The 26,040-nt window shown below is 40.3% G+C and overlaps 1 protein-coding gene across 4 annotated transcripts in view; it reads right to left on the bottom strand.

The window, feature by feature from the left end:
• The window catches only part of ZNF827 (zinc finger protein 827), a 126,081-nt gene that overhangs the window by 96,928 nt on the left and 3,113 nt on the right, over positions 1–26,040 (bottom strand). For 3 of the 4 annotated variants that reach the window (XM_030564394.1, XM_030564395.1, XM_030564396.1), the window contains exon 2: positions 3,969–4,979. In XM_030564394.1, coding sequence (XP_030420254.1) covers positions 3,969–4,979 — 1,011 coding nt within the window. Of the gene's footprint in view, positions 1–349; positions 397–3,968; positions 4,980–26,040 lie in introns of those variants that run through there. The other variant, XM_030564397.1, reaches the window with a different exon arrangement.

The following is a 26,040-nucleotide window of genomic DNA, read 5'->3' as shown; positions in this document are numbered from 1 at the left end:
TTCAATGTGTGTTTGGCAGCTTCAGAAAACTTCATGAGTAGAATTTCTATAACGCTCAATATATTATTAAATTGCTCCATCATTGCATCTTTGAAAAGTCAACAGAAACCAACACTATAATTGCTAGTGTTTCACTTTTTTCATGGTCTTTCCTTATTTCTTTATAGAAGGTAAGAGACAAACTACAGGAATATATATTAGTAGCATTTTTTATTCAAGTCATTTCCTTCTATCATGTTTCCTTTTCAGCAACTGGTTATCATCAGAAGTGAATCAGAAATAAATGTAGCAAGTTCTGTCACCTATTTTCTAACCCATTAATAATAGGTCTATAAACAAGGTGGCTTACCAGCAATTTTGCACATTACTTTAGGCCAAACCCAGAACTGGAGTGAGCGAGTACAGCTCCGCTGATAACAATGAGAATTCCTAATATACAGGAATTGTGTGATCCACCACAACAATGCAGCCATCGCTGGGGTGGAACAAAAGAGTTGCTTATAATACAACATAATGCTTTAGCATAAGCAAAGAATACCAGGTCTGTGTTGCCTCTCACTTATACTGATGTAAAATTAGGAACAACTCCAATTAATTCTATGGAGCTACATGACTGTAAAACTGCTATGAGAGGAGAATCAGACTCACTGAATCCAACTGAAAATCAGGAAGAATGCTGTATGTGTTCCACGCAAAGTGTTTATTACTCAAATGGGAATTTGATCCAGGCATTGGGGCTAACACTCACATTCTTGCAAAAGTGGCATGGGATCTTAAACAGGCAGTCAGGGCCAATGTTCCCTCTAATTTTTCCCATCCATGCACGGAATGAATTTTGTTATGTACAGTGGGGGTGGGGCTGAGGGTTTCAGAGTGTGGGAGGGGGCTCAGGGCTGGGGCAGAAGGTTGGAGTGCAGGGAGTGAGGGCTCCGGCTTGGGGTGCAGGCTCTGGGGTGGGGCCGGGGATGAGGTGTTTGAGGTGCAGGCTGCCCCAGGAGTGCAGGCTGCCCCAGGAATGCAGCGGGGGGAGAGAACTCCCCACATCCCTCTCCCCTAACAGCAGCCCCAGGGCTGGGGAGGGGGGGGGAAGAGGCGCCTCACCCCGCCGCAGCAGGCCCGGGGAAGGTGTCTAGTCCCGCCGCAGCAGCCCCACAGCTGGGAGGGAGAGGTGTCTGGCCCTGCCACAGCCCCGCATGCCCCAAGCTCCCCCATTACCACTCTCCACCTCACCCCACTGCCTCCACATACCCCCTATTTCCCACTTCACCCCACTGCCATCTTCCAGGCCCACCTGTGGCCATGCCTTTGAGTGCAGTGTGCACTGTGTGGCTCTACTAAGTACACGGTCCTTGGTGGCCTCCTGCGTGGCTGCGCATGCGCGCACTTTAGAGGGAACGTAGGTCAGGACTTCATTTTACATTTCATCCAAAAGACAGCAATACCAACTTTAAAATGTTTCATAACACCACTGGTACAGCGATTTAGGGGGTGCCACTTCAGTCTCTTCCTGAACCTCCTTGAGCTTTACTGAGCATCTCCCATCCAAGTAATGATCAGGCCTAACTAAGGTTATCACGTGAGATCTGAAAAGACCACAATCTGATGTGCTAATGCTCCTTATATACTAAAAAAAGTTTATGAACTCAGAGCTTAATGCATGCTGTAGGCCTGTTAAGAGCGCCTTTTTTTAAAAAAAAAATTTTTCAACGAACATATTTCCCCCTTTACTGCCTCCTTATTTTTTCCAATATCTAGTAAATGATCTCAGTGATCATTGCCTATCATGGCTATCTTCATTGCTGATGAAAGAAGCTGACTCATAATAACTGGAAGCAGACTTTCTTCAACTATAAAATATATGGGAAAATCTTCCAATCAGTGCCTTCAGGGAAAATGTTTATTTTACTGGCAAACACAAGCATGTCCTCAAGAGAAGGCCCACACAAACAGACAAAACTTTATAAAATGAAATATTATATTATGGTTTCAGTGCCATAAAAACGTGGCTGCAAAAAGAATTACTTCCATAAAACCATGGCTGCAAAAAGAATCAAAAGAATGTGTGACATTTATTTTCATAGCAAATACACATGATCAAGTGCCCAACTCAATATTTTAGAGGAGTACTGTAATGTCTACTTCTCAAAAGTCACACAACAGTGACCTCTTTCTGTAAGTTGTACGTCTCTACAGCAGAAAGAATGATTACAGAGAACCAAATTCCTTCAAAATCCAAATACCCTACCTCATAGCTTTTCTTGGTCTCTTATTTTCATTTGGTTAATTCCTTTCAAGTGAAAAACTAATGAACATGTCAGAAACGGAGCTAGAATTCAACAAATATCTTTGTTATTAAAATATCATGATAAAGTTTGTTTGGATGCCAGCTGAGGTTGGTGAAGGCCCAGTACATATAAACTGATCATATTTTTATATATAAAACAAAGGAAAATAATTGTTTCATGGTTACCAAGGCCCTGAGGTATCATGCTCCCATTAAGGCCTTTCAGCATTCCTCTGTTTTAAGCAGAGTAGACGCTAGAGATTTCACTGCATCAGAGCCAGATTATGACTTGCCAGCACTGCGTATACACTTAGACTGCACTTCTCTTTTCCAAGGTGTACAGATAAGATTCCACAATTAGCTAGCCAAACATATAGAAGTTGGATTTTACTACAATAAAAACATTTCTCTTCTGCATTACTCTTCCTTATCAAGTAACAAATCATGTGAAAGCCTTTTGCACATGCAGTAAATAAACAGATATTAAGAATATTTTTGGAATGGTGTATTATATTAAACGTAACTGAATCCTTGCTATCCCTACTCTTTAAAGGCTTGTCTGCGTGAGAAAGTTATACCAGTATAACATTAAGGTGTGAATTTAAATCAATACATTTACACTAGTATAATTTAACATAAACCCCTTCCGAAGCAACATAAACTTATGTGAAAAAAACCTCTTTTATGCAGGAATAAAAGTGTCCAAAAAGCTATATCAGTTTAACGATACCGCTAAAACTTTGCCACGTAGATAATCCCTAACAAACTAACACCCAAGCCTTTTATCTTGTGAAGGCTTTTGACCAGCTTCCTCATCCTATTGATCAGAGTATCATTGTTAGCAAGTTAACACCTAAATTCCGTGGAGATGTCCATGGAAACACGAACATGTGATGCATACAATTTTTTAAAAAAGAAATGTCAGTATGTATATAAGAAAATATTGCTTATTTTGATAATTGAAATAATGCAATTCCCCACATTCTTTCCTGATTTCTTTTGTTAGCAGTACAGTTCGCAATAGGCCTGTATCTTAGAATGCTGACAGAACTAGGGAAGGAAGAGGGAGGGGGTGGGCCAAGAAGTATAAAGTGGGTTTTGTGGAGCAGAATTAGGAAAAAGCAGTTCATTTTCTTCTATTTCTTATGACAAAGAATTGTGAAAGAATGAACATGAGAGATTTGTTCGTGCTTCTGCAGAAAATTTTAATGAAAAGTGGCAACATAATAATATACTCCGGTAAATTAGGACAGGGTAGTAAGCGATTATACAAAAGTCCATTTGTGACAGAGACAGCAGGAGGGAAAATTCTCCCTTGTCCAATATTTCAAAAGCACTGATTTTGTACATGTTCCCTGATACCATGAGCTCCCTGACAGGGATTATTTGATCTTCCCCATTAAATATTTCTTGTGTGGACCTATTCTGAACTTGGTGAGGAAAAAATACATTTGTATGGAATAAAAAAAAATGTATTGAACTGTACACTCATTACCTTTCAAATATGGAAACATTTGTGATGGTTTGATCTTCAAATGGCAGTTTAAAAGCTATCCTTTTGTTTATTCTGTTCTTATTTTCATAATAGGTGGAAACAATACAAAGCAGACCAGGGAAGAAGAGTTGAATAAATCTAGAGCAAAACAAACATGCCTTACTTGATGGTTAAGATAAGGGTCCGTACCTGTATTAGTGGGCTTAGAAATTCTTCCTTTAGGGACTGGAAGTAGCAATAATTCCAAAGACTGTGGTGGAGTTACTTTCTCTTGCTTCATCTCTGAAAGCTGCAGGGGATCCTCTGCAACTAGTGACTTTTTCTTCTCAGCCAAAAGGCTGCCTGCAGCCCTTGCAGCCACCTCCTTGAGTAGGGCAGCTGAGGAAGTAATTGAGGCCAGGGAAAGGAAAGAACTGGCTGGAGGTGGGTGGTCCTGCCCAGGAGTCATGCTTCTTTCGCTAACTTTCTTTGATAAAGCCGCTAAGGTTGAGCTGGCAGACTGAGAATTAAAAGGCGAAGAAAAGGATTCAAATCTTATAGTATCTTCAGTCCTTGAAAGTGATTTGTCCTGAAGAACTGCATTGGCTGCGGCTTTCAATTTCAGGATAGCTGAATCTGGGGACAAACCACAGGTGGTGCTTGAGTCTGGCAACCACTTACCTTGATTCCATATAAACCGATTACTTGCATTGTATTGGTCATTTTGTTCCTGTTTCTCAGCAAGCTTTCTGGCAAGAACACTTAGCTGCTGGGCATGATGAGAAGGTGGAGAAAAGGAGAGATTTGAACCAACATTTAAAGGGGACTCGACCTTGCCATTGACTGTAACAGCAGTGTCCAGCTTGAGAGAACCGGCCTCCAGAAGCCTTCTCAGGTTACTGCTCAGTGGCTTATTTGGGCCAGGAGATTCATCTTCACACAAAGATGACACATCAGGAGAAAGGTGTTCTTTGCTCTGTAATGTGTCTCTTAAAGCCTCATTGTCAATAGCTATCAGCTCCAGCGTGTTGCTGCTAGGAGTTGCACTTCCCAGAGAAGTATCCGGGGAAGTGGACTGCGCCTGGATTCTATCCTCAAGAGACAACTTGAAGTTTTCCTGGACTTCTCCATATGATGCTTCCGATGGGGTCTCTGAAGAGTTTCCAAACCAGTGTTCTTCTTCACTAAGTTCACCTTCCACTTCCTCCTGTCTAGTACCATCTGTGGGATACCAAGAACAAGAAGTTTATTTCCAAAATATTAACGTGTCCTTAATGCTAAGTGTGTGAAGTTCTCTTAATACCTCTAGTTCTTGTCTCACCTCAACAAGATTCTAATGAATGCTAGAGACAATTGCATCAGGTGAACCCTAAAGCGGGAGCATTTTGAACAGTTACTAAACATTTGTCTCAAGTGCTTTCGTTTGGCATCTGGACTAGTCAGAAGAAGTAGCTTTCCAAAAAAACAGAAAGAATGAAAGAGTGGAATAAAAAAAGAAAACAGTAGGATAAAAATGAAAACATGATGGACTTGTTATCAGTAAGTCCTTAAAAACTTGCTAAGTCAGTGTAATTGTATAATTGCAGTAATGTATTTGCATGACCAGAGCATGGGCATCATTTTTATAGTGCTATTATTTAAACCAACATAGGCCGCTAATTTCTCAAAATCTTATAATTTCAGTGATGTTAAAGCAGTGATGTATTTGACTCATTGAATATTATAGACTGTACCTAAAACTCTATAAGCTTAGTGCAGAGCTGTCTTCAAAGGCAGACCAGGTGTTGAATCGCTGATATTAAAAGTAGTTGCCTACAGTTATTTTAATCTTGGTCCATTCTGCACTGTGCACTATTTTGGGGGCGGGGGGGGGAATGAAAATTTGTTGCTGTAATACATGATGTTTCTTTTCTGAATAGTGAGAGCAGTAACCCTTGAACTGCAAGCTAAGGTATTGACCTCGCCACCTATTTAGAGAGGAAACGTAACATACAAATTTTCTTGCAATGGAGACATGCCTTAACAAAAAATCTTACAGAAGAGCTAAAAGTTAAAACAAAGAATATACTAAATGGCATTTTGTTTTATCTTGAAAAGTGTTTCCTTCTTACAGTTAGCCACATTTCTTCCTGACAGGTGATTCCAGCATATCTAGTCTCTCTCCCCAGAGTTGACTGGCAATGTTTAAAGTGTGGTGACCCTGGATTGCTCTTCTTCACAACGGTTATTCAGAGAGAGATAGATGTGACTAAAGATTTTTGTCCATCTAGCTGGCCAATCAGAATGTAGTCAAGAACAATAGCAATGTTAGAATTAAATTTATGTTATCTCCTCTTGCCAGATACCTTTCTCACATATCTTGCTTTTAGAGTGAATGCCCCACAGTATGAAAGAGTCATAGGAATCATACTACAGCAAATCAACAAAAGGATTTTTTTTAAAAAATATGGACACTGCTATTACGATTTTATGGTACATACTGTATATTCCCATATTCCTTATTCATTTCCAACTAACTGAAAAACTTTAGATAGCAACTGATGACTAATAATCAACATTTAGCACTATATTGCACCTTTCATCCACACATGCAGCCTCAGCCAACAAATATTTAAATAAAACTTGCCATAGAAAAATATATGAAGACAGATGTCTTCATATTCAGTTGTTCTCTCAATAACCTTTCCTGGGAAAATTTCACCAAAATTTGGAGAGAATACTACAGACAATAACTTAGCCCATGCTTTAAAGTGAGAGAAGTCCAGAAACTTTTTAATTAAAAATATCATATACAATTATTTTGACATTATCTAGGATCAAATAAAAGGTTAGAATGGGTCTCTGAAAAATGAATGAATCATCAGGATTAAGGAAAAGGTGTATGGCAGGGCCAATACCCTGTAGATATGTATAGAGATGAATGATGCTAGTCAGCCGTTAAAGTTCCAGCCTAGGTTGTGGAAGCCATTGCTTCAAGTCCCTGCTCTATCATACGTGTCCTGTGTGACATTGGGCAAGTCACAGTCTCTCTGTGCCTCAGTTTCCCAACTGTAAGATAGGGATAATAGTTCTTCACAACTTCACAAATATGTTGGGATGCACTTAGATTCCAGTGATGGGGGCCATATAATTATCTTATGACTGAGAGAAATCTGTGCCTTTGTGTAAAAATGTAGTTTTCTCCCTATTATGTTCCTCTATTTTTGTTACAGACCCTATATTTCCTAGTTACAATCAGCCTTTTACAATATGAATTAAATAACACATCTTACCAATCTGTAACGCAACTCTTCCTTCTCACTTATGACTTTTTTTGTCCTAACCACAGAGATGAATGCCTTGAATAAATTTTCACAATCCAACCCTCCTCTTTAGTTTTCACTTGTCAGAGAAAATTTGCAATGTCTGAGAAATGGGACACCAGCACGTACAGGATTGTCCAAGTCAGAGTCCCTTATTCAAAACAAAAAGTGATAGGGAAGGACCTGTATCTGTTATCACAGAACCATAATGAAGCCTTTCAGGGCTAGCAACAGTTGTACTATGTGTGTGTCTGAGATGACAGTGAATGAGAGAAATGGAGTAGAGAGCAACTCCTGAAGTATTACCCCCTCTTCCACCCAGCGCACACTGCGATGGGTTGGATCACAGAAACCCCCTTGGGACTCCTACCTGATGTGCTGAGACTACCTCTGAGCCTGTTCTCTCTGCCAGCTTGGGACTTCAGTACCTTGCCTTGTTTGAGCCAGACACGCTTGCCTGCTGCAAACTCAGACCCAAGTCTGAATCACATCCCCCACAAGCCACAGGCTTAACTGAAAACAGCTTAAGAAGTGCTCCTGTCTCCAACCCTCAGATACCCAGCTCCCAATGGGGTCCAAACCTCAAATAAATCCATTTTACCCTGTATAAAGCTTATACAGGGTAAACTCATAAACTGTTCTCCCTCTATAACATTGACAGAGCGATATGCACAGCTGTTTGCTCCCTCGGGTATTAATATATACTCTCGGTTAATTAATAAGTATAAAGTAATTAGATACAAAAAGTAGGATTTGAGTGGTTCCAAGTAATAACAGACAGAACAAAGTAACTTACTAAACAAAATAAAATTAAACACGCAAGTCTAAGCCTAATACAGTAGAAAACTGAATACAGATAAAATCTCACCCTCAGAGATGTTTCAATAAGCTGCTTTCACAGACTGGATGCCTTCCTAGTCTGGGTCCAATTCTTTTCCCTGGTACAGTCCTTGTTCCAGCTCAGGTGGTAGCGAGGGGATTTCTCATGACTGCTGCCCCTTTTGTTCTGTTCCATTCCCTTATATAGCTTTGGCACATGCCGGGAATCTTTTGTCTCTTTGGGTCCCCAGCCCTCCTTCTAAATGGAAAAGCCCCAGGTTTAAGGTTGATTTTAGTACCAGGTGACATGGTCACGTCTTGTGAGACCCCAAGCCTTCATTCTTCTCAGCCTGATTCACAAGAAGGCTCGCAAGTAACCAGAGCCATCTACAGTCAATTGTCCTAGTTGATGGGAGCCATCAAGATTCCAAACCACCATTAATGGCATAATTACAATAGGATCTCAGAGTTATATTTCATATTTCTAGTTTCAGATACAAGACTGGTACATTTATACAAATAGGATGATCACACTCAGTAGATTATAAGCTTTGTAATGATACCTTACAAGAGACCTTTTGCATGCAGCATAAGCCAGTTACATTATATTCACACTTATTAGCATATTTTCATAAAATCATATGGAGTGCAACGTCACAAACACATTCTCCATTGACTCCACCCATTAGGAAGACACATCTGCAGAGGTTCAAGGGAGGGGAGACCAGAAGGGAGTGCAGCACTCCTTCCTATACTAAAGGGGAACTCCCCCTCTGCCTCAGGTGTGTTGCAATGAGCACTTCCTATTTGGCTGGAGCAGCGAGAATTCCTCCACCTGTTTCACTCTACTTGAACTACTGCAATGTGGCTGCCTCCAGATCCCAAACTTGTCTCTGACTATGGAAAGTTAGTTCTTCCCCAGCATCTCTACCCTCAACACCAACTAGGATTTTTTTACCCATTAGCTAGCTCCTTCAGTGCACTGAAACCAGATCTCTTCTAACTGCTGACACTGTTCTAGTTCTCCACTTCTCAGTACTTCCCTCAGTCTCTGCAGCATCAAGTCCTCCTTACGTTAAAGCTAATGTTGAGAGCTGGCATCATTATCCTACCGTGAACAGAGTTCAACTTCCTTTTAAACATTAGTGTTTTGGTTTTAAAGAAGCACTTGAAGCCTGATGGTTTTGTATCACAGGGGGGCAGATGCATGTTTGGGAGGAGTTTCGTTCATATGGATTCATGCCCCTCTGAGCTCAAGCAAACCTGAAAACTCAAAGAAACGCACTTGAACCCACCAACTTTCCTATGGTTTCAAATCAAATCATAATTCCTGCACCAGAATCCAGGATGTTCATTGGGCAGTTGGAGATGGTCTGCTTGAACTATGCCATCCTCAGGGAGTCTATCAACAAACTCTGGCTGTATTTTGAGTTTGTATTGGACAATTTGCACAGCACCATTTGAAAAGACACAAGATTTTCTCATAATCACATCTGACTCACTGCTTATGATGAGTCCTGGAATACTTGGAAGGAAAATATATTTCCTTACTGAATTTTTCCGTCTCCATCATATACATGCTATACGTTATTACTGTAGGGATATTTATGAGCACAAGAGTTGGTATTGAACTATTTTTAATTAGAAAATTAAGTTCTGGTCTTGGGGGTATAAATCGCCTGGACTTTGCAAATGGATGTGTTACATTAAATTTTGGGCCAAATCCTCATTAACTTCAGTTGGAGCAGAACTAACTTTAGGTAAACTATCCAACAATCGTTCAAGTTTCTCTCCTTGTCAAAGATTAAGGGGCTGATCCTGTAAAGATTCTTCTTTGCTGACTCCCATGGGAGCTCTGTACACACAGAGCATTTGTAGGATTGGTCCTTGAATTGTTTGTCAATATTTGACACCAGTGGAAGTTGTAAGTGCTCAGCGTGTCTCAGGATTACACCATTAGAGGACAAAAATGAGCCACTCAAAGTACATCCTAAACTTGCTAACAGTGTTACAAATCCAAATACTTCGACAATTGTTGCCATTGATTTAGCTCAGTATGAGGCATATTTCGATAGAACCCCAAATATGTGCAACAGTAAAAGTGCCAAACCCTCTTACTAACTTATTCATCTTGTAAAAAATACAGTGACACTCTACTTTGAGGGGAAATCAGATTCAAAGGCAAATCCTAATGACCAGAAATAATGACTAGACAAGTTCATGGAGAGAGTTAAAAAAAAAATTAGATATGTTCATGGAGGAAAGGTGCATCAATGACTATTAGCCAGGATGAGTAGGGATGGTGTCCCTAGCCTCTGTCTGCCAGAAGCTGGGAATGGGCGACAGGGGATGGATCACTTGATGATTAACTGTTCTGTTCATTCCCTGGGGCACCTGGCATAGGCCACTGTTGGTAGACAGGATACTGGGCTAGATGGACCTTTGGTCTGACCCATTATGGCCATTCTTATGTTCTTACAAAATTATATTTTATGATTGTATCCTATGGGTACTTTTTATTTAAAAGTATCAGCGCATTAGAATTTGCTGTGGAATTACACAAGCTTCAATTAAAAAAAAAGAAGACTTGTTTCTGAAAACTGAAAAAAAAACAGTCAATTATGCCTTGGACACATCTATCCTAAATCAACTGCTGGAACGCAAAAACGTTAGAGGCAGAATGGGAAAACCTAAACAGTTAGAAAAAAGGAAGCACTCAAGATGACTTCCAAATTATCAGCTTGAAGATGATCTGGGAGGAAAACTAAGGAAAGAGGGAAAGGAAAAGAAATGGAATCAGGAGAACATGGTGTCATGGAAGACAAGGAAGGTCAGGATTTTGAGAAGGCAAATATTGTCAATCAGTGTCAAATGCAGCCAGGGGCTAAGGATGAAGGAGCAGAGAGTTTGACATTTAGCCAGTAAAAAGTCACTGGAAACCTTGGACAGAACTGTGTCAGTGGAGTGGAGAGGATAGAAACCAGATTGGAGGGGATCCAGCATGAAATGAGAGGAGAGGAACTCAAAGCAGTGCTTGTAAACAGCACATTCAGTGGGCACTGTATCAATAAACAAGGAAATTGTAACTCAGAATTTAATACAAACCTGAAAATTAGGACTGCCAACTTTCAAATCGCACAAAACACCAAACACCCTTGCCCGCCCCCTGCCCCTTCTCTGAGTCCCCGCCCCTGCTCACTCACTCCCCCCTCCTTCTGTCATTCACTCTCATCTACCCTCACGCACTCGCCCATTTTCACTGGGCTGGGGAAAGTGGTTGGGGTGCGGGCTCTGGCTGGGGCCAGAAATGCAGAGTTCAGGATGCTGTTCCTGGCCAGTGGGAGCTGCAGAGCCAGCGCTCAAGGTGGGGAGCAGCACGCGGAGCCTCCCTGGCCACCCTGCGCCTACAGCTGCAGGGACATGTCACCCTTCCTGGCAGCTGTGTGGAGCCAGGTAGGGAGCCTGCCAACCCCTGCAACCGGACTTTTAACGGCCCGGTCAGTGGTGCTGACTGGAACCGCCAGGGTCCCTTTTAAATTGGATGTTACAATTGAAAACCAGACATCTGGCAACCCTATTGGAAATAAATGGAAGAAAATCATGGATATCTCAGCTTTCCTAAGACAGTACATATCTTCACAATGTAAATACAAATAATGTATTTGCAGGTAAGTTAACGCAAACCCTTCCCTCTCCCAAAAGATCACATGCTAATTTTGCGTCATTTTTATCTGTGTGCCTTTGGCTGTCAACTCCACATGAATCTTTGTTAATTTCACACCAAGGTGTGATAGAAAGTCAGCAACCATAGGGCTAAAGAATAGTAGTTGTGCAACTGCATGATAAAAAATACTTGGGAAGTTAATTTTATGGAATCCTATAAAAGTTGTCCAACCCAGCTCAAAAAACTGCCTACCAACTTTTTATCATCTGAAATGCTGAAAAAGGCTGCCTTTTGACCAGTTAGAATAATAAAAGCCAGTAGGCAGTTTTGGGAGCTGGGGAACTTTTACAGGTTTCTACACTGACTGGACTGTACCAATCTTGCAGATACTGCTATGGAGTGGGCGATACCTTCCTCACTGAAGTTCCAGAAACTCCCCTCCACAGAATGGCATTTACAGCAGTCTCGGAATAGACTATACATTCAGAGCAGTAGAATGTTGATTTTCCCACAGGGATGCTGAAGAAAAATCATGATTTTAATAAAGGCCTGCCTTAGCTTCTGTATTACATTCACAGCACCAAATAAAACTGAAAAGACACAGTTGCATAAACAGCACATGGATGCTGGAGTGCACACCATCCCCTGTAGTTCCCTCATGATATTGGTGACCTATAATAGGTAAGAAGCACAGAAGTCTGTTTCTTCTCTCAGTGGAACTTTTGGTTCACTGATGATTCATCTAAGGACCACTTAACTCCTGGCCTCATCACAAAATGATTTATCAATGTGGCTGGTACCCTAACCAGCAGGAGCGGCGTGAGTGTTTTTGGTGCCCTAGGCGCAGGGCCAGCTCGCTGGTCCCGCGGCTCTGTTGGACCTGCCGCAGGTGTCCCTGCGGACGGTCCGCTGGTCCTGCGGCTCCGGTGGACCTGCCGCAGGCGTCCCTGTGGGAGGTCCACCGGAGCAGTCTGCCGCCCTCCCAAATCCTGGTGCCTTAGGCGATCGCCTAGGTTGCCTAAATGGAAACACCGGCCCTGCTAATCAGGGGTTTAACATGAAATGTCTCCATTGCAGACTGACCTAGAGAGTAGCACAGTTGTAACAGGAAAAAGACAGAAAACAACTGCTCCTACATTCTTGTCTTTCCTCCCCATACTTAAAATATGTGCAAATATAAACACAATTAGATAGCGAGAAAAGCCCTGGGAGAGAGACTATATTTCATCTCCATGTCTTCTAAAATAAAAGATTTCCCCAAAGAGAAAAAACACACCCCAATTTTAAGGCAAGACACAGCAGCTTTATTTCCATTCTTTGTTTAAATTGTCATTATCAACCTCAAAGAAACCACTAGGTTGAATACTCTATGATAGAACTTTTTTAATCAGAACACTCCGAGATCAGTCAGATGCCATAAGAATATTTTCAAAGGAGACTATTTTGAGGATATAGCATGTCGTACAAGAGCAGGCTACAGAAAGTGCTATCAATACCTGCTTAGACCACTATCCACCTGATAGACTGGACAATGATAGCAGATGCTTATAAAATGAGAAAAAGACCGTATCTCCTTTTTGAGAGAGTCAAAAGGAAATAAACTTCCCTTAGTACTGCTGAGGTCAACCAACTACACAGAGGAGCAGTTCATAGACCTAAAATGCAACAAAAAATTCCACTTCTCCCACAACATCTCTCATGGTATCTAATGCTTTTAGGTTTAATGGGAAATGAGTAAACTACAGTAGCCAACTTCGCTGAACGATAACTAAGGCCCTATGAAGTAACATCCCATAATAGATATTTAGATTGGGACACACCTTTTACAACCTTGCCACCAGATGGCGACCTCACTGACTTACCTTTAAAGGAACATGCCTACCTGAGAGAGCTAACCTGTCTGTACATTAATAGATCAAAAGAGTTCACCTTGTTTATATGAAGAAAGAGATCAACTGTGACTGGGATCCAAATACCTTTGCTGGCATCAACCACCTAGACCTTTTTCGAACCTGAGACTAAATGACTAGGAAGCCCTTTACCAAGGGCCTGGGTTTTCGCTGAGTCCCCTTAAATTAGCCAAGCTGTCAAATAGAGATTTTGATGAAGCCCGATGAAGCTCACCAAATGAGGGAGATCAATTACTACTCCTATACTTCCCAATGAAACTGCAGTCAGCACTAGTGATTTGATGGTCCACCTGGCCCATGAAGTTGTCTGGAAGGTGACCGTACTTGAGGACATGGATTCTCTCCTTATGGTCTCTCCATGCTGAAGTGGCAATGCACCACATTCCTCACTGTACACTTAAAATGGCAGATATATTTACACAACAAGGCGCTCAGGTGGACCACTGAAATCTTCACCTTCCTTTGGCTACTAGGAAAAGAGAACTTTTAAATTTGATTAGATTCTCTTGAGTTACACAAAAAATATTGTTTACTTTTTTGGGGAGGAAGGGGGTTTGCTTTGACATCTTCTGAACATCTTTCTACAGTGACAAGTTGTTCCAAACAGGAAGTGTCAGATCCCAGGGTTGGCAGAGAAGCTGGCTTTCCTGAAATGCAAATAACGTCAGCTGCCATCTCAACACTTCTGCCATCTCTAGCACACAAGGAAGCCTTGTCATCTGTTTCCATTTGGGGAAGGAGGAGAAACTGGAGTCTTGCTGCTAACAGAAGTTGTCTGGGAAAAACCATTTAAGCTCCCCCATAGAGCACATCAATATGGGTATTGACCTGTACACCAGTCTAGGTAGCCATCTGGAAAAGCTGGTTCTGTATCCAAAAGGATCCCTAGATATATGATGTTGACATCTGCAGCCTATACAAGATCTTCGCAGTGTCTGTTCTGAGTCAAATTGTTTAAGTGATGGCCAAGTGAATGATCCTTCCTGCTTGCCCCTGAGGGACCTGCAATGGTTTGGGGACATTTTTGAACAAGAATTTGGCCCTGTGGATACTGAAAGAACTTTAGCTGCTCATTAATGAAGTTCACATTAAAAAGTTTCACATTAGTCACAGAACCAAAGTCCAGATTGGTGCATTTTGAGCAGAAATACAGGAGAGCTGAATATGGCTATCTGCAGATGGCAGATTCAGTTACCTGGCAGCCACCTTTCAAATGGATCAGAACCTTGCACAATAGCCAGATTCTAAGGAATGGTCTGCCATCTCAGAGACCCTAGCCTATAGACAAGTCATAACCACAAATTTGTTCAAAGAAGATCCCATGGTGCTATCAGTACGTTGTCCTCCCTAGACACAGCAAATGACGAAAATAGGGTCTAGTGAAGGTATCACCATAATGTCGACCAGCAAAGCAACATGCAGTTTTATCTAAGGCTTGTGGAATGTGAAATCTAGTTAGGGGATACTTCTATTTGAGGAAATGGGGAGAACCACACCACATGCTTAGGGTATGTGAGAGTAAAGAGATGAAACAATGACCTTTGTTCTTAGAGATTTCTTTTATCCCCTGAAGGACAATGCACTGGAGGGAGGGAGGAAGGAGCTCAGAGATTTAAATGAGGAATGCTCATGAGACCAGACAAGACTTAAATATAGCAGTCTGAGTCAGAGGGCTCAGAAAAATGGATCATCCACAGTTTTGAAGAGGAAAGAACGGTGACAGGTAGGCCCCTGCCTTGAACAGCCCAAGTAATAACAGCAACATTTCCCTCCCGTTTTTAAAAAATCTGTAAGCCATTTTTGTAAATGGTACTGTGGCGTTGTCATGCTCACTCCCTAAGCCTAACACATGTTTTGGAGGATGTATCTGCCAAAAGGATAGATCAAGGCATCTATCTTAAGGTTACTATAGTCTTCCTTCCTGTCAAGGCTGTGAGAAACGACAATTGAAGAGGGAGAGTTCCTATGCAGTTTAGTTTTTATGGAGTGGCCATTCACGAGAAATGGACCTTCTGAGAAGAGACTGGAGAGGAGTGTTTAGTCTACGTGCTATTTATGCAAAATGTGTCTTCTAAGTTCTGATTTTAATAAAAAAGCAAGAACCTCTTGCCTTCTAATCCTGACTTAACTGAATAGCCACATCAGATAAAAACTGGTGGCCCAATCATTTTGCACAATATCTATATTTCTACTATTGATTTCACCAAAATCTTACTCCCCAGAACCTCCTGCCTTCTCTCTCAGTGCCTTCAATTGTCCCTGACTCATCTAACTCAGAGTCTTGCCAATGCTCCATAAATGGGTGCACAAAAAGCTGTTTTCGCTGCGTCTTGAAACAAAGTGCATCTTCCATCACCAGAAATGTATCGCAATCCTTGCCACACCTTCAGGTCCTACAGCCAAAAGTAGGACTAAGCATACTTCTACGTACTGGGCAATTTAAAGCAGCCAAGACTAAAGTGATTTGTTTAGGCTATAGATTATTAAAACTTCAATGCACCTCGATGCACGCAACTTATTTGAGTGCAGCCAGTCATTTAAACCTGCCAGGGTCGTCAAGACAACTAGATTGCAGTCTCCCTTCCAGTTGAAAAAGCGGGTGAACAAGAGGAAGTTATGAGTGTCAGTTCAGATAGCACAAAGGACTGACTAAAAGTAAGAAAAGTATGTAAGCATGCCTTGTTGCACACAAACAATTTGCAATGAAGCTAAGAGTTCTCTGATCATAACTGCAACTTATTATCAAGGTCTACCAAATGCACTTCAGTTATCACAATAATTTTGACAGTCATTGAAAGCCTGAAAGACTATTGGAAAAGGCAGTAAAGCACTGGAGTTATTAACTGAGCAGAGCAGGATCATTTTAAATTTTCCTCAAAGGACACACCCAGCAGTGCTGGAACAATTTTTATAGTGGGGGTGCAGAAAGCCATTGAACAAAACTGTAAATCCTGCACATGATGGAAACCACTTCAAACCAGAAGTGCTCTGCTGCACCCTCAGCAGCCCTAGTTCCAACACCGATGGACACACCATTGCCAAAAGGCCAATCTAGGAACCAAAATTGCAGAGCCTGATTACCTGCTCCTTTACCCATTCATTTGAAGGGGCTGCTGTTATGTATTGTTCACACCATATAGAATCTGTCCCCTTAAGCAATTGAAGTAAATTTACCAGAGCTGCCATAATGTTATCAGAAAAAAGTGTCTGCTAAGATTGATAAATTGGTCAATTATCTGCTTGATTGACTTTTATTCTTCTTGTATAAATGTTTTCATTCTTACATTACCAATACCTGTTACAAAGTGATGTGTGCATTGACAAAACAACTGTTTAAATTACCAGGAGATCCTTAACTGAGCTAAACAGAATTACAATTTGCTTATTAAAAAAGGATTCTAAAAACAAAGCTGTAGCCTTGAAAAATAATTATTCACAAGTATTCTTTGAAAATGTTGTCTATGGATATTTACATTTTTGTCATCTGCACCTTTCCTGCCCGTAGCACCAGTGGGTTACAAGAATCTTCCAGAGAAGCGGTGCCTACTGGTTCTGCATCAGTGCCCCATTGTGCAGTCAATGATATATAAAAGGGCCACGCAGTCCCACGCCATCTCAGTTCCTTGTACTACATCCCAAAGTCCTACTTGAGGGTAGAACTCTGAGGCAACACTCTCAAAGAACTGTAGTCACTGGTTTCTTTTCCAGGGGGAACTCTGCATATGTGGGAGTCTAAAGAACAGTACAATTCCAAAGGTGTAATGTAGGGGCACTTGAAGATCAGGGCTCCATTGTGCGGGATGCTGCACAAATGAGACCAAGATATGGACCCAGACTGGAAGTGGAGAACACATCTAGGTTTCAGGGTGAATTGTCAAATTTCTGTCTGAACATATGCAGAAGATGAGTGAGCTGAAAGCTGAAAAAGAACTTCATCTTTGAAATGAACTTCCCTCTACCCTATCTCCTCAGTTGCTGGTGAATCTAGAACTCCTGGAAAGTGTCTGTACTGACTCTGGGAACTGAAAGAAGATGAAATAATGCTCTTCTTCTTTTAAATATAATGAATCAGTCCCAGAGACTTGGCAATGTATCTAGTTTCTTTTATCTTTCAAACGAATCATATGTTTTAGAACTGAGAAGGCACTCTCCTTTCAAGGGGAGAACTTCAAGGTTGGCCACACTCCAGCTGAAAGACTGGATAATTTAAGCCAGAAAGATCTTTGGAGAGTGACACCTGAGCAAACGCCCTTGAAGAGGTTCAAAAACATTGTAAAATGTTCATCAAACAAGTCTAGAAACCATTTGATCCTGTTATGTCAATGCCCTTCACTACTTACCCCTGCTCCTCAAAGAGATGATCATGAAGAGAAACATCCAGATCCATAAGTACTGTTATCTAGCCGTGATGGGCTGATAATTAGCAACTTGAATTCCCAGAGTAAGCGTGGAGTATATCTTTCTGCCTAAGAAATCATTCTTCTGAGCCTCTTTCTCAGATGACATAGTACTTGACAGCCCTTCAAGATAGATAGGTGGATGAGTGAAGAAAGCTGAAGAAGGACCTGGTATAAGTGATCGATCTTCTTGATGACCACAGATGCCAGAGTCAACCAGATATCCCAAGCAGGGTTTTACATGCCTTCATTCATGGGAAGGGTAATCTTCACCTTTTCCTTAGTCTCCAAGACATTAAAGAAACAATGTGTCTTCTCTTGAATCACAGTAGTGTCCAGATCCAAATAATCTCTCATCCGAACTATCAATTCCTGAAACAGGTTGTAGTCATCAGGAAATGACACTGATGATAAAATATTATCAAGAGGAGAAAAGGATGATGAAGCAGCTTCCTTATCTGTAGGGAAAGACTGGTCAATATCACATGCCATGTCTGCTCCATCTGGTCTAGAAAAGATATCATGAACATTGGCCAGAGATGGAAACAGAACAAGATTTATAATCAGTTGCAGGAATGAAGCAAGTGGTTATTATACTCTAACTCCTTTAGGAGAGGCAGAAAAGGAAAACAGGGGAGCACATTTCTCCTGACCCCCACTGTATTCAAAGAGATTCTTGTCAGTATAGCAATATCAACCAAAGATTAAGTCAGGGCAAAGAAAAGACGATTGCAACATGTTAGCCCCATGAGCAAGGGTAGCCTCTCAACAGAAGTTCCTAGTTGATCCAGAGGAAAAACAGGAACCCCGAAAGCTAAAGCTCCCTTGTCTTGTGAGCTGTCCAGGTAAACCTTAAAGTTCATCTTAGCTGGTACTGCGTCTGACCCAGAAAAGTCCCAAAACTGAAGTATCATTTTATATTCTGTTTAGGCCCAGGGACTGCTCTAACCTATGCCAGCTGGCAATGGCTTACTAGCTGCGGATAGCTGGAATGCTGAGTGCTCTAACCACACCCTCCTCTCTACCACTTTCCAGCCCTGACACACTCCCTACGCTGGACTGTAGAAGGATGGAGGAATAAAAGACAGTTATGGTGAATCTCGACCCACTGGGAACTCCCCAATGCCATCTCCAGCTAGGAACACACAAGCAGCTTCCACTGCATCATCTTAGCATTGCAAAGGGAGCAGAGTAAGCCTGTGAATCTGTCCCATAGCTGACAATGCTGTTGGTTTTAAGTTGTAATTTAAAAATGAAGTTAATTTGAATTCAGTGAAATTATATTATTCAAACATTTAATGTTGTAATTATTTGTTTCCTTTTTATAAAAAACACCACAGTTTTCTACAGTAATAGTTCAAAACACTAAATTTGACTAGTGCTACAACAGTATTTGGAGCTATTGCTAGAGACTAGCTTCATAATGGTTGTTCAAGTGATTAGTCTAATAAAACAAACAAGGAAATCAATTTAAAAACCTTGTTACCATAGTGTTTAGGCTGAGACAAACAAAACAAGCTCAAGCTGCTACCATGTCCTTAATTATCCCTATTGTGCTCACGTCCTCTATCAAGGGGTCACAAAGTAAAAGGTGATCTCATATACGATATGCACTGCAATACTCAAGCATACAGGTGACATCAGGACAGCATGCCAGCTCTAACAGAGATTTTTATTTTCAATTGGTTTGTATTTCATTTTGCTATATTTAATTTCTACTGCTATATTTCTTGTAAATAATATCAATCTGCTTTACCATTTAAAATACTTACTTTTGTTCTCTCCTGCTCACTCATGGTACTTTAAGTCTGGTACCATTCCCATGAGTTCAGAGACAAAGGTTTCAGGTTGTGTTCCTGCCTCTTGATGGTGAAATTACTCCTCTATGCTATAAATGTCACAGAAATCTAGCTCACTGTAATTTGACTTTTCTCTTTCCTAAAGTCAGATTAGAACATGGTAAATTATACTCTTTGTGTTTTTAATTTTTCCCACAGAAAAGGCATTCTGGTAGGTATCTATGGGAAATTTCAAGAAGTGTTTGTTTTGTCATGCTGTGTTTTCTACCAAAGACAGCTGCTTTTTGTGCCCCTGAGAGGATTGCTTGGGGTTAACAAGCAGAGCCAAACAAGAGAGGATTAGGAAGCTACTCATAGTTATAGGCTAAAACAGTGAAGCAGTCCTCTCCATGCGGAATAGGCACTGCTCACTCTTCAACATGTTGTTTAAGATACTGCCCCAGCTTTCGACCCTGGACAGAGGTCAGAGATCATATAAATCAACATTTTAGGACTCAATAAAAGACCTTCTTGCCTCAAACCTTGTTTTATTTTAAAGAGAATGTAGATTTCATCCCAATTTGTTGGTACAGGAAAATAAAGTCTTGTAATTACCCACAGAACAGGTACCGCATAAACAGCAGCAATGCATTTCTCCATCTTGCCCTAACAATGCATCTAAACTCTGACTTGGAGGGACCACATCAAGGAGCAAGGGAAGTTTCCTCTCTGTGCCAGTCTTTGGCTTCTCTGCTGAGATAGTCAACATGTGTGCCAAGTGTGATCTTTTAAAAAATATATATGCATACTTCTCCTTTAGGAACACTACTGAGTTTACCAACTCATTTCATACAGGCTGCTAAACTGCCTTCAAATGCAATGATTTCAAGAGTCTGATTCACACTTTTTCAAAGGCCCTTTTACATCAGTGTAAAGGGACATTAAAAGTGGACAGATGCCCCCTCAGAATAGCCCCTGTGCAGAGGGTTTCCCTTTTCAGTGTAGTAGGGGCAAAAGGGTTCTATGTCAGTTCCCAGGAAAGGGGATGAATCAGGGTAAGCTTAGAATCCATTGGGTCTGCGCCCATGGGAAGGAGAGTATAAATTAAAGCAACCCTAAGGTTGCTCTACCTTACACTGGGGACTAGTAAGGGACTCAGAATATGAGAAATGTAAAGGTGAAAGAAGTTACATTACAAGTGGAATGTGTAGCACAGTAGAACCTCAGAGTTAAGAACTGATCTGTAGACCACATACCTAATTTGGAACCGGAGGTACACAATCAGGCAGCAGCAGAGACAAAAAAAATAAGCAAATACAGTACAGTACTGTGTTAAATGTAAGCAACTAAAAAAAAATAAAGGGAAATTTTAAAAAAAGGATTTGACAAGGTAAGGAAACTCTTTCTGTGCTTGTTTCATTTAAATTAAGATGGTTAAAAGCAGCATTTTTCTTCCTTATAATAAAGTTTCAAAGCTGTATTAAGTCAATGTTCAGTTGTAAACTTAAGAACCACCATAATGTTTTGTTCAGAGTTACAAACAACCTTCATTCCCGAGGTGTTTGTAACTCTGAAGTTCTACTGCAAGTGGTAAATGTTTTTGTAAGTTGGCAGGCTGATCACCAGCCAGAAGAGTAAAATAGTGGTCCAAACAACTGCATTGATGCACTGTTCCAGTTCCTTTGATCTGGGCTTTTCTTTATTAACGTAGAAACAAAGATTCAGAACAGCTCAAAGCAACCCATTCTCAAAGTCTTGTCTAGCCTTTGTCTCCAGGGCTTTGCCATCCTTATACCCCTTCCTCCAGGCCTAGAGCCCTGCTCAGCTGAGGCTTCCCTTCACCTGGCTCCTGCTTCTTACAGGTGTCTCCGTCCCAGGCCTCCTGACAAGTGTGAAGAGCCTCTCCCAGCTCCTTCCTTGACCTTGAATTTGCTCCTGTTTCAGATATTGGGAATGGGAGCCAGGGTACAAGTTCCAGTGTTTTCTCTGGCTTTTGAATTACAGGTAGAACATTTCACATCTAGGTCACTATCTCAAAGGCAGACCTGGCAACTAGTGACTGAGGGCCTGATTCTTACTCTTTTTCTGCACTTGAGACAGGGATGGAGGGAGCAAAGGAAAAGAGAATTTGGTTTCCTCATAGGTCTTATAAACAGTTTGTCCTAACACCTAACTTCTCTTCTTGGGCTTTTGTCTGCTACATAAATTAGTATTCCTCAGTTCTACCCACTCTCCCTCTCCATTTGTGCTGCCAAAGTGTCGGTGCAAAAGGAGAAAAGGCCCCGCTTCATGAAGTCTGCTTTTTCCCCTTCTTTGGTTCTCAGTCTGGAGTCTTAAAATTCAACTTGTCCTGCAGAAAAGGAGTGAGTATTTTGTTTATTTTAACCAGGGCATCTATTGTTCAATGGAATCACCTTGCACAGCAGGAAATCCTCTGTAGGGTAGGAAGAACTTTAAGGGCCAGGACGGCACCGCTCGAGCTGACTGAGATTGGAATTAAGCACCCAAAAAACTTTAGTGTCTTGACCCAAGAAGAAGTCAGACTATTCATGCTGACACAGATACATCTGGAAAAGAAAAACTGCCTCTTGGAAGCATAACACTTACTGCATTTAAACTATGACCCTCAGTCAATCTCTGAAAAGAAAGCTACTAAAGGACATATTCTTATCTCAGATCTCTGGATGTGTATCACTGAACATTTTGTAAAATCAGCTACATTGCAATGCATGTGTGTAGATCCAGTAGCTGATTTTACAGGATAGTCAGCAACATGTACCCATGTATCAAAGATCAGACTCAAGCCTAAGTTTTATTATTTTAATTTATGAAACTATTTTCTAGTAGAAAAAATTCCCTCTAAAAGTAGGCTTTAGGGAATGATAATATTCACCTAGTTGGGACTTTTTGCTTCAGCATCTAATCATGTACTGTACTTTCATGCCATAAAAATGTAATTTACAAACTTGTCATGAAATTACAAGGCTTGCTTGTAGGAGAAAAAAATAAAACCCTCAAACTGGAGTTCATCATGCACTGTTAGCTACTTTGAAATCTAGGCTTTTGCAAACATTTTCTTATAAAATATATCAGTAGATCTTTCAGCCTCCTTACACCATGAAGTGTTTTGTTCACTTGCACCTAAATGGCCTGCATTATAGTACTACACCTGGCAAACTAGGCAGCAGAAAATGGTACATCAGAAACAGGGCACAACATCATTATTTACAAATTACACTCAAGTATGATTCTGCAGTAGCTTAACTAAACTATAACTGTGAAGGGGTTCTAGGTATAAGTCAAATTACCTCTTCATAGACATCGAACTGATGTCTAGATCTTGATTTCTTTCAACAGGGGTAAAACAAAAAAAGTTTCATAGATGGTACTTCATGACAAATCACATGGCTTATGAAACCTCACGCTAAAAAACCTTTTAACTCCAAAAAGTTATTTTTTGTAGGTCACGCTCTCATTATCTCGTTCTGGGATCTGGTCTGATTAAATTATAGGAAATTACTAATACTTCATTCTGAACAGACTAGCTCCTCTTGGCTGCTCGGTTTTATTTATTTCCTTAATTCCCTCCATCCCTACCTTCTTACATATGTAAAAGAAAAAAAGAAAATCACTCTCTTTTACAAAGGGCGAGGTTAAATTAATTTCTCATATATTTAAAAGAATGCATTCTGTTCTGTCGTCTCCATACCCCACCCCACCGGTTCCTTCTGTTGGGGCTGTTAGAAGTTGCATTTGTACTTTATGCTAATTTGCATCCCCACCCTATCCCAAATGTCATTCAAAAGATCCTAAAATTGTACATGGCTCAGTGAGCTCCAAAGCTGGCTCTTGGGCAGTCTAATTTATGCTCTGGCAACATGATTTATCAATGTTTTGCACTATCGCACAACACTAAGACACATACTACCATTGTCTGACTTTTGACAAGTGTCCCAGTGTAATGCTGAGAAATTATTTTTAAAAATACAATCATAAGAGGTTGATTCTTTTTGCGGTTTGAAGTATGTACCTAATTTATTTGGGCGTACTTTATTTATGTGATCTTTCTTCCTCAAGGAAAACAATAGGAGGGACCAAACAGGATCAATATTTTTTAGGTGAAGCAATGCAAACAGCACTGCATGCATCTCACGCTGCTCTTTAGGTAAAAGATGCACTACAATACTACAAGGATAACTATGATGATAGCAATGAAATTATTAACCCGAATTCACTAAGAATAATAATTTTCCCTACATGTATTCTCTTGTCAGCAATGACCGCCGCAGTGGCAAGAGGTTAAAAATAATAAATAGAAACTATGTTAAAAGTTTATTCATGTACATGTGATGTCTGCTAGTAAGGTAATAAATACTATTAAGAGAGAGAGAGAGAGAGAGAGAGAGAGAGACTCCTGTTGCTGATAAAAGCCCTTTTCACTGGCAGCTCTAGATTCCTGCACGAAAGCAGAAGACTGTTGTGATGTATGAAAGTCCCATCCATAATGCCTACTGTGGTCTCTACCTATCAAATCCCCAAATAAACAAAAAATAGAAAGAGGAAAGAAACTTTAAATAATATTGAATCAATCTAGCAAAATTTTCTTTACGCTCTTTGTCAATAAATTACTACAATAAAAAATGAGACGATAAAAGGCTATATGGAACACAGGGTAAATTAAGTGTAGAATATGAAGCAGCTGAAATTCAGTTTCAGAATAGTGTAAGGGAATGTTCAGGACTGTATCCTAGGCATGATGACTAACAGTTATGAGGCTCCTCCTAAAAATTCAACAATGCTGTTTGTACCAACACAGTGTCATAATTACATTTACTTAACTAGCAAAATAAATTCAACAGAGAGTTAAATTGAAGTTTGTACTTGATTAAATACATTTCTCAGACAATAGCCATTTAACATTTAGGAGGGCATTGTCCAGATCAGTCTTATCATTTAGTTTGCACTTATATAATATCAGTCTACTAGTTTGCATTCTGCACTTCTTGTAAGCCCTTGAAACTGAATTAAAGTCAAAGCAATAGTGACTGCTATAGTAAAGGTGACTTGAAAGTTTCCATTCTAATCACCTGTTTCAAGCCTCAAAACTTTCTGAAACTTTCACTTTTCAGACTGCCATGTTTCCAGTAAGGCATGTTTCCACCTTCTGCCAGAAAGTGAATTTTTGTTGGAAAGTCCAAGAAAAAACATTTCAAAATGAGGGAAGGAAGAGAGGAAGTAAACAAGCAAATATTTTCTTCATTATAAAACACACACCTACAACTTTTTTTTTAATTATCTCTAAGCACTGAAGTAGATATGCTATGGAAATCTCCCTCACTGAGGAGACAGTCTTTGAGTGTTCCAGCTGAAATTGGTTGATTTATGTGAACTATGACCATTTGGGAGAACCACACTCTCCACATGCATGGCAAAGTATTATAACTAGGTTTGTAAACTAAGAAAGACTAAAACATGGCTGTGACAAACTTAGGTGTCCAGTGAAAAATTTAGTGAGGATGGATAGCGACTGAGCCAAGAGCTCCGCAGCAATTTGTTAAACCTTAGCCTTATTCATTTACAACTTTAAAAGTAGGAGAGAAGCTTTCATTGTATTTTGTAAGGTCAGGGAGGCAGGCATTCTGGCATTGTCTAGCTAAAAACTTTATGGAATTTCTTATTCGTAAAAAAACAAAAACAAAAACAAAAAAACCCACCACCACCAAAAAATAGGCAATGCTGTTTCTCAATACAACATAATATACCTTTTATTCTGCAACCTTAAAAACACATGGCAACTATCTTGCAATTGTTTTCATTCTCCTATATTTACACTATTTTAATTGTTATAATGGTCCAGTATAACTTTGATAAACTTTTTATACACTTTTCTCTCCCAGGCATGTGTTTTAATAATTGAGGCCCCAACCTTGCAAATACTTGTAACTTTACACGTGTAAGTGGTTTCAACTGTGGTCAGTTTCTGTAAGTACAGAATTCTGGCTTTTGTCAGTAACCATGTATTATTCTGCTGCAATTTCTTTTTGATGGACAATACAGTCTTCTTTAAATACAATGCAAAGAATAAAACTTAACTAAGAAGAAACTAGGACATAGGTCCTGAAAATACAGTACTTACACATGTGCTTAAATTTATGGATAAGACTAGTCCTATATGAAGTCCTATTAAAGTCAACAAGACTATTTATATGAGAAAAGTTACACCTTTAAGTATACTAGGTATGTCAGCAAATTTTCACTATATTCTCTGTTATAGTAACCTGTAGTATGTTATATGACAATGTTTTATTGTGTATTTTCCATAGAATTGACTTTAATACACTCTGTCTGGCCCATATGTCATACATACAACTGTAACTCTTCCATCCATTATGCATTTACATTATGATACAGT

This window comes from Gopherus evgoodei, chromosome 5 (assembly GCF_007399415.2).
Source record: "Gopherus evgoodei ecotype Sinaloan lineage chromosome 5, rGopEvg1_v1.p, whole genome shotgun sequence".
Classification (NCBI taxonomy): Eukaryota; Metazoa; Chordata; order Testudines; family Testudinidae; genus Gopherus; species Gopherus evgoodei.
This window is presented reverse-complemented; position numbering and strand designations above follow the sequence as displayed.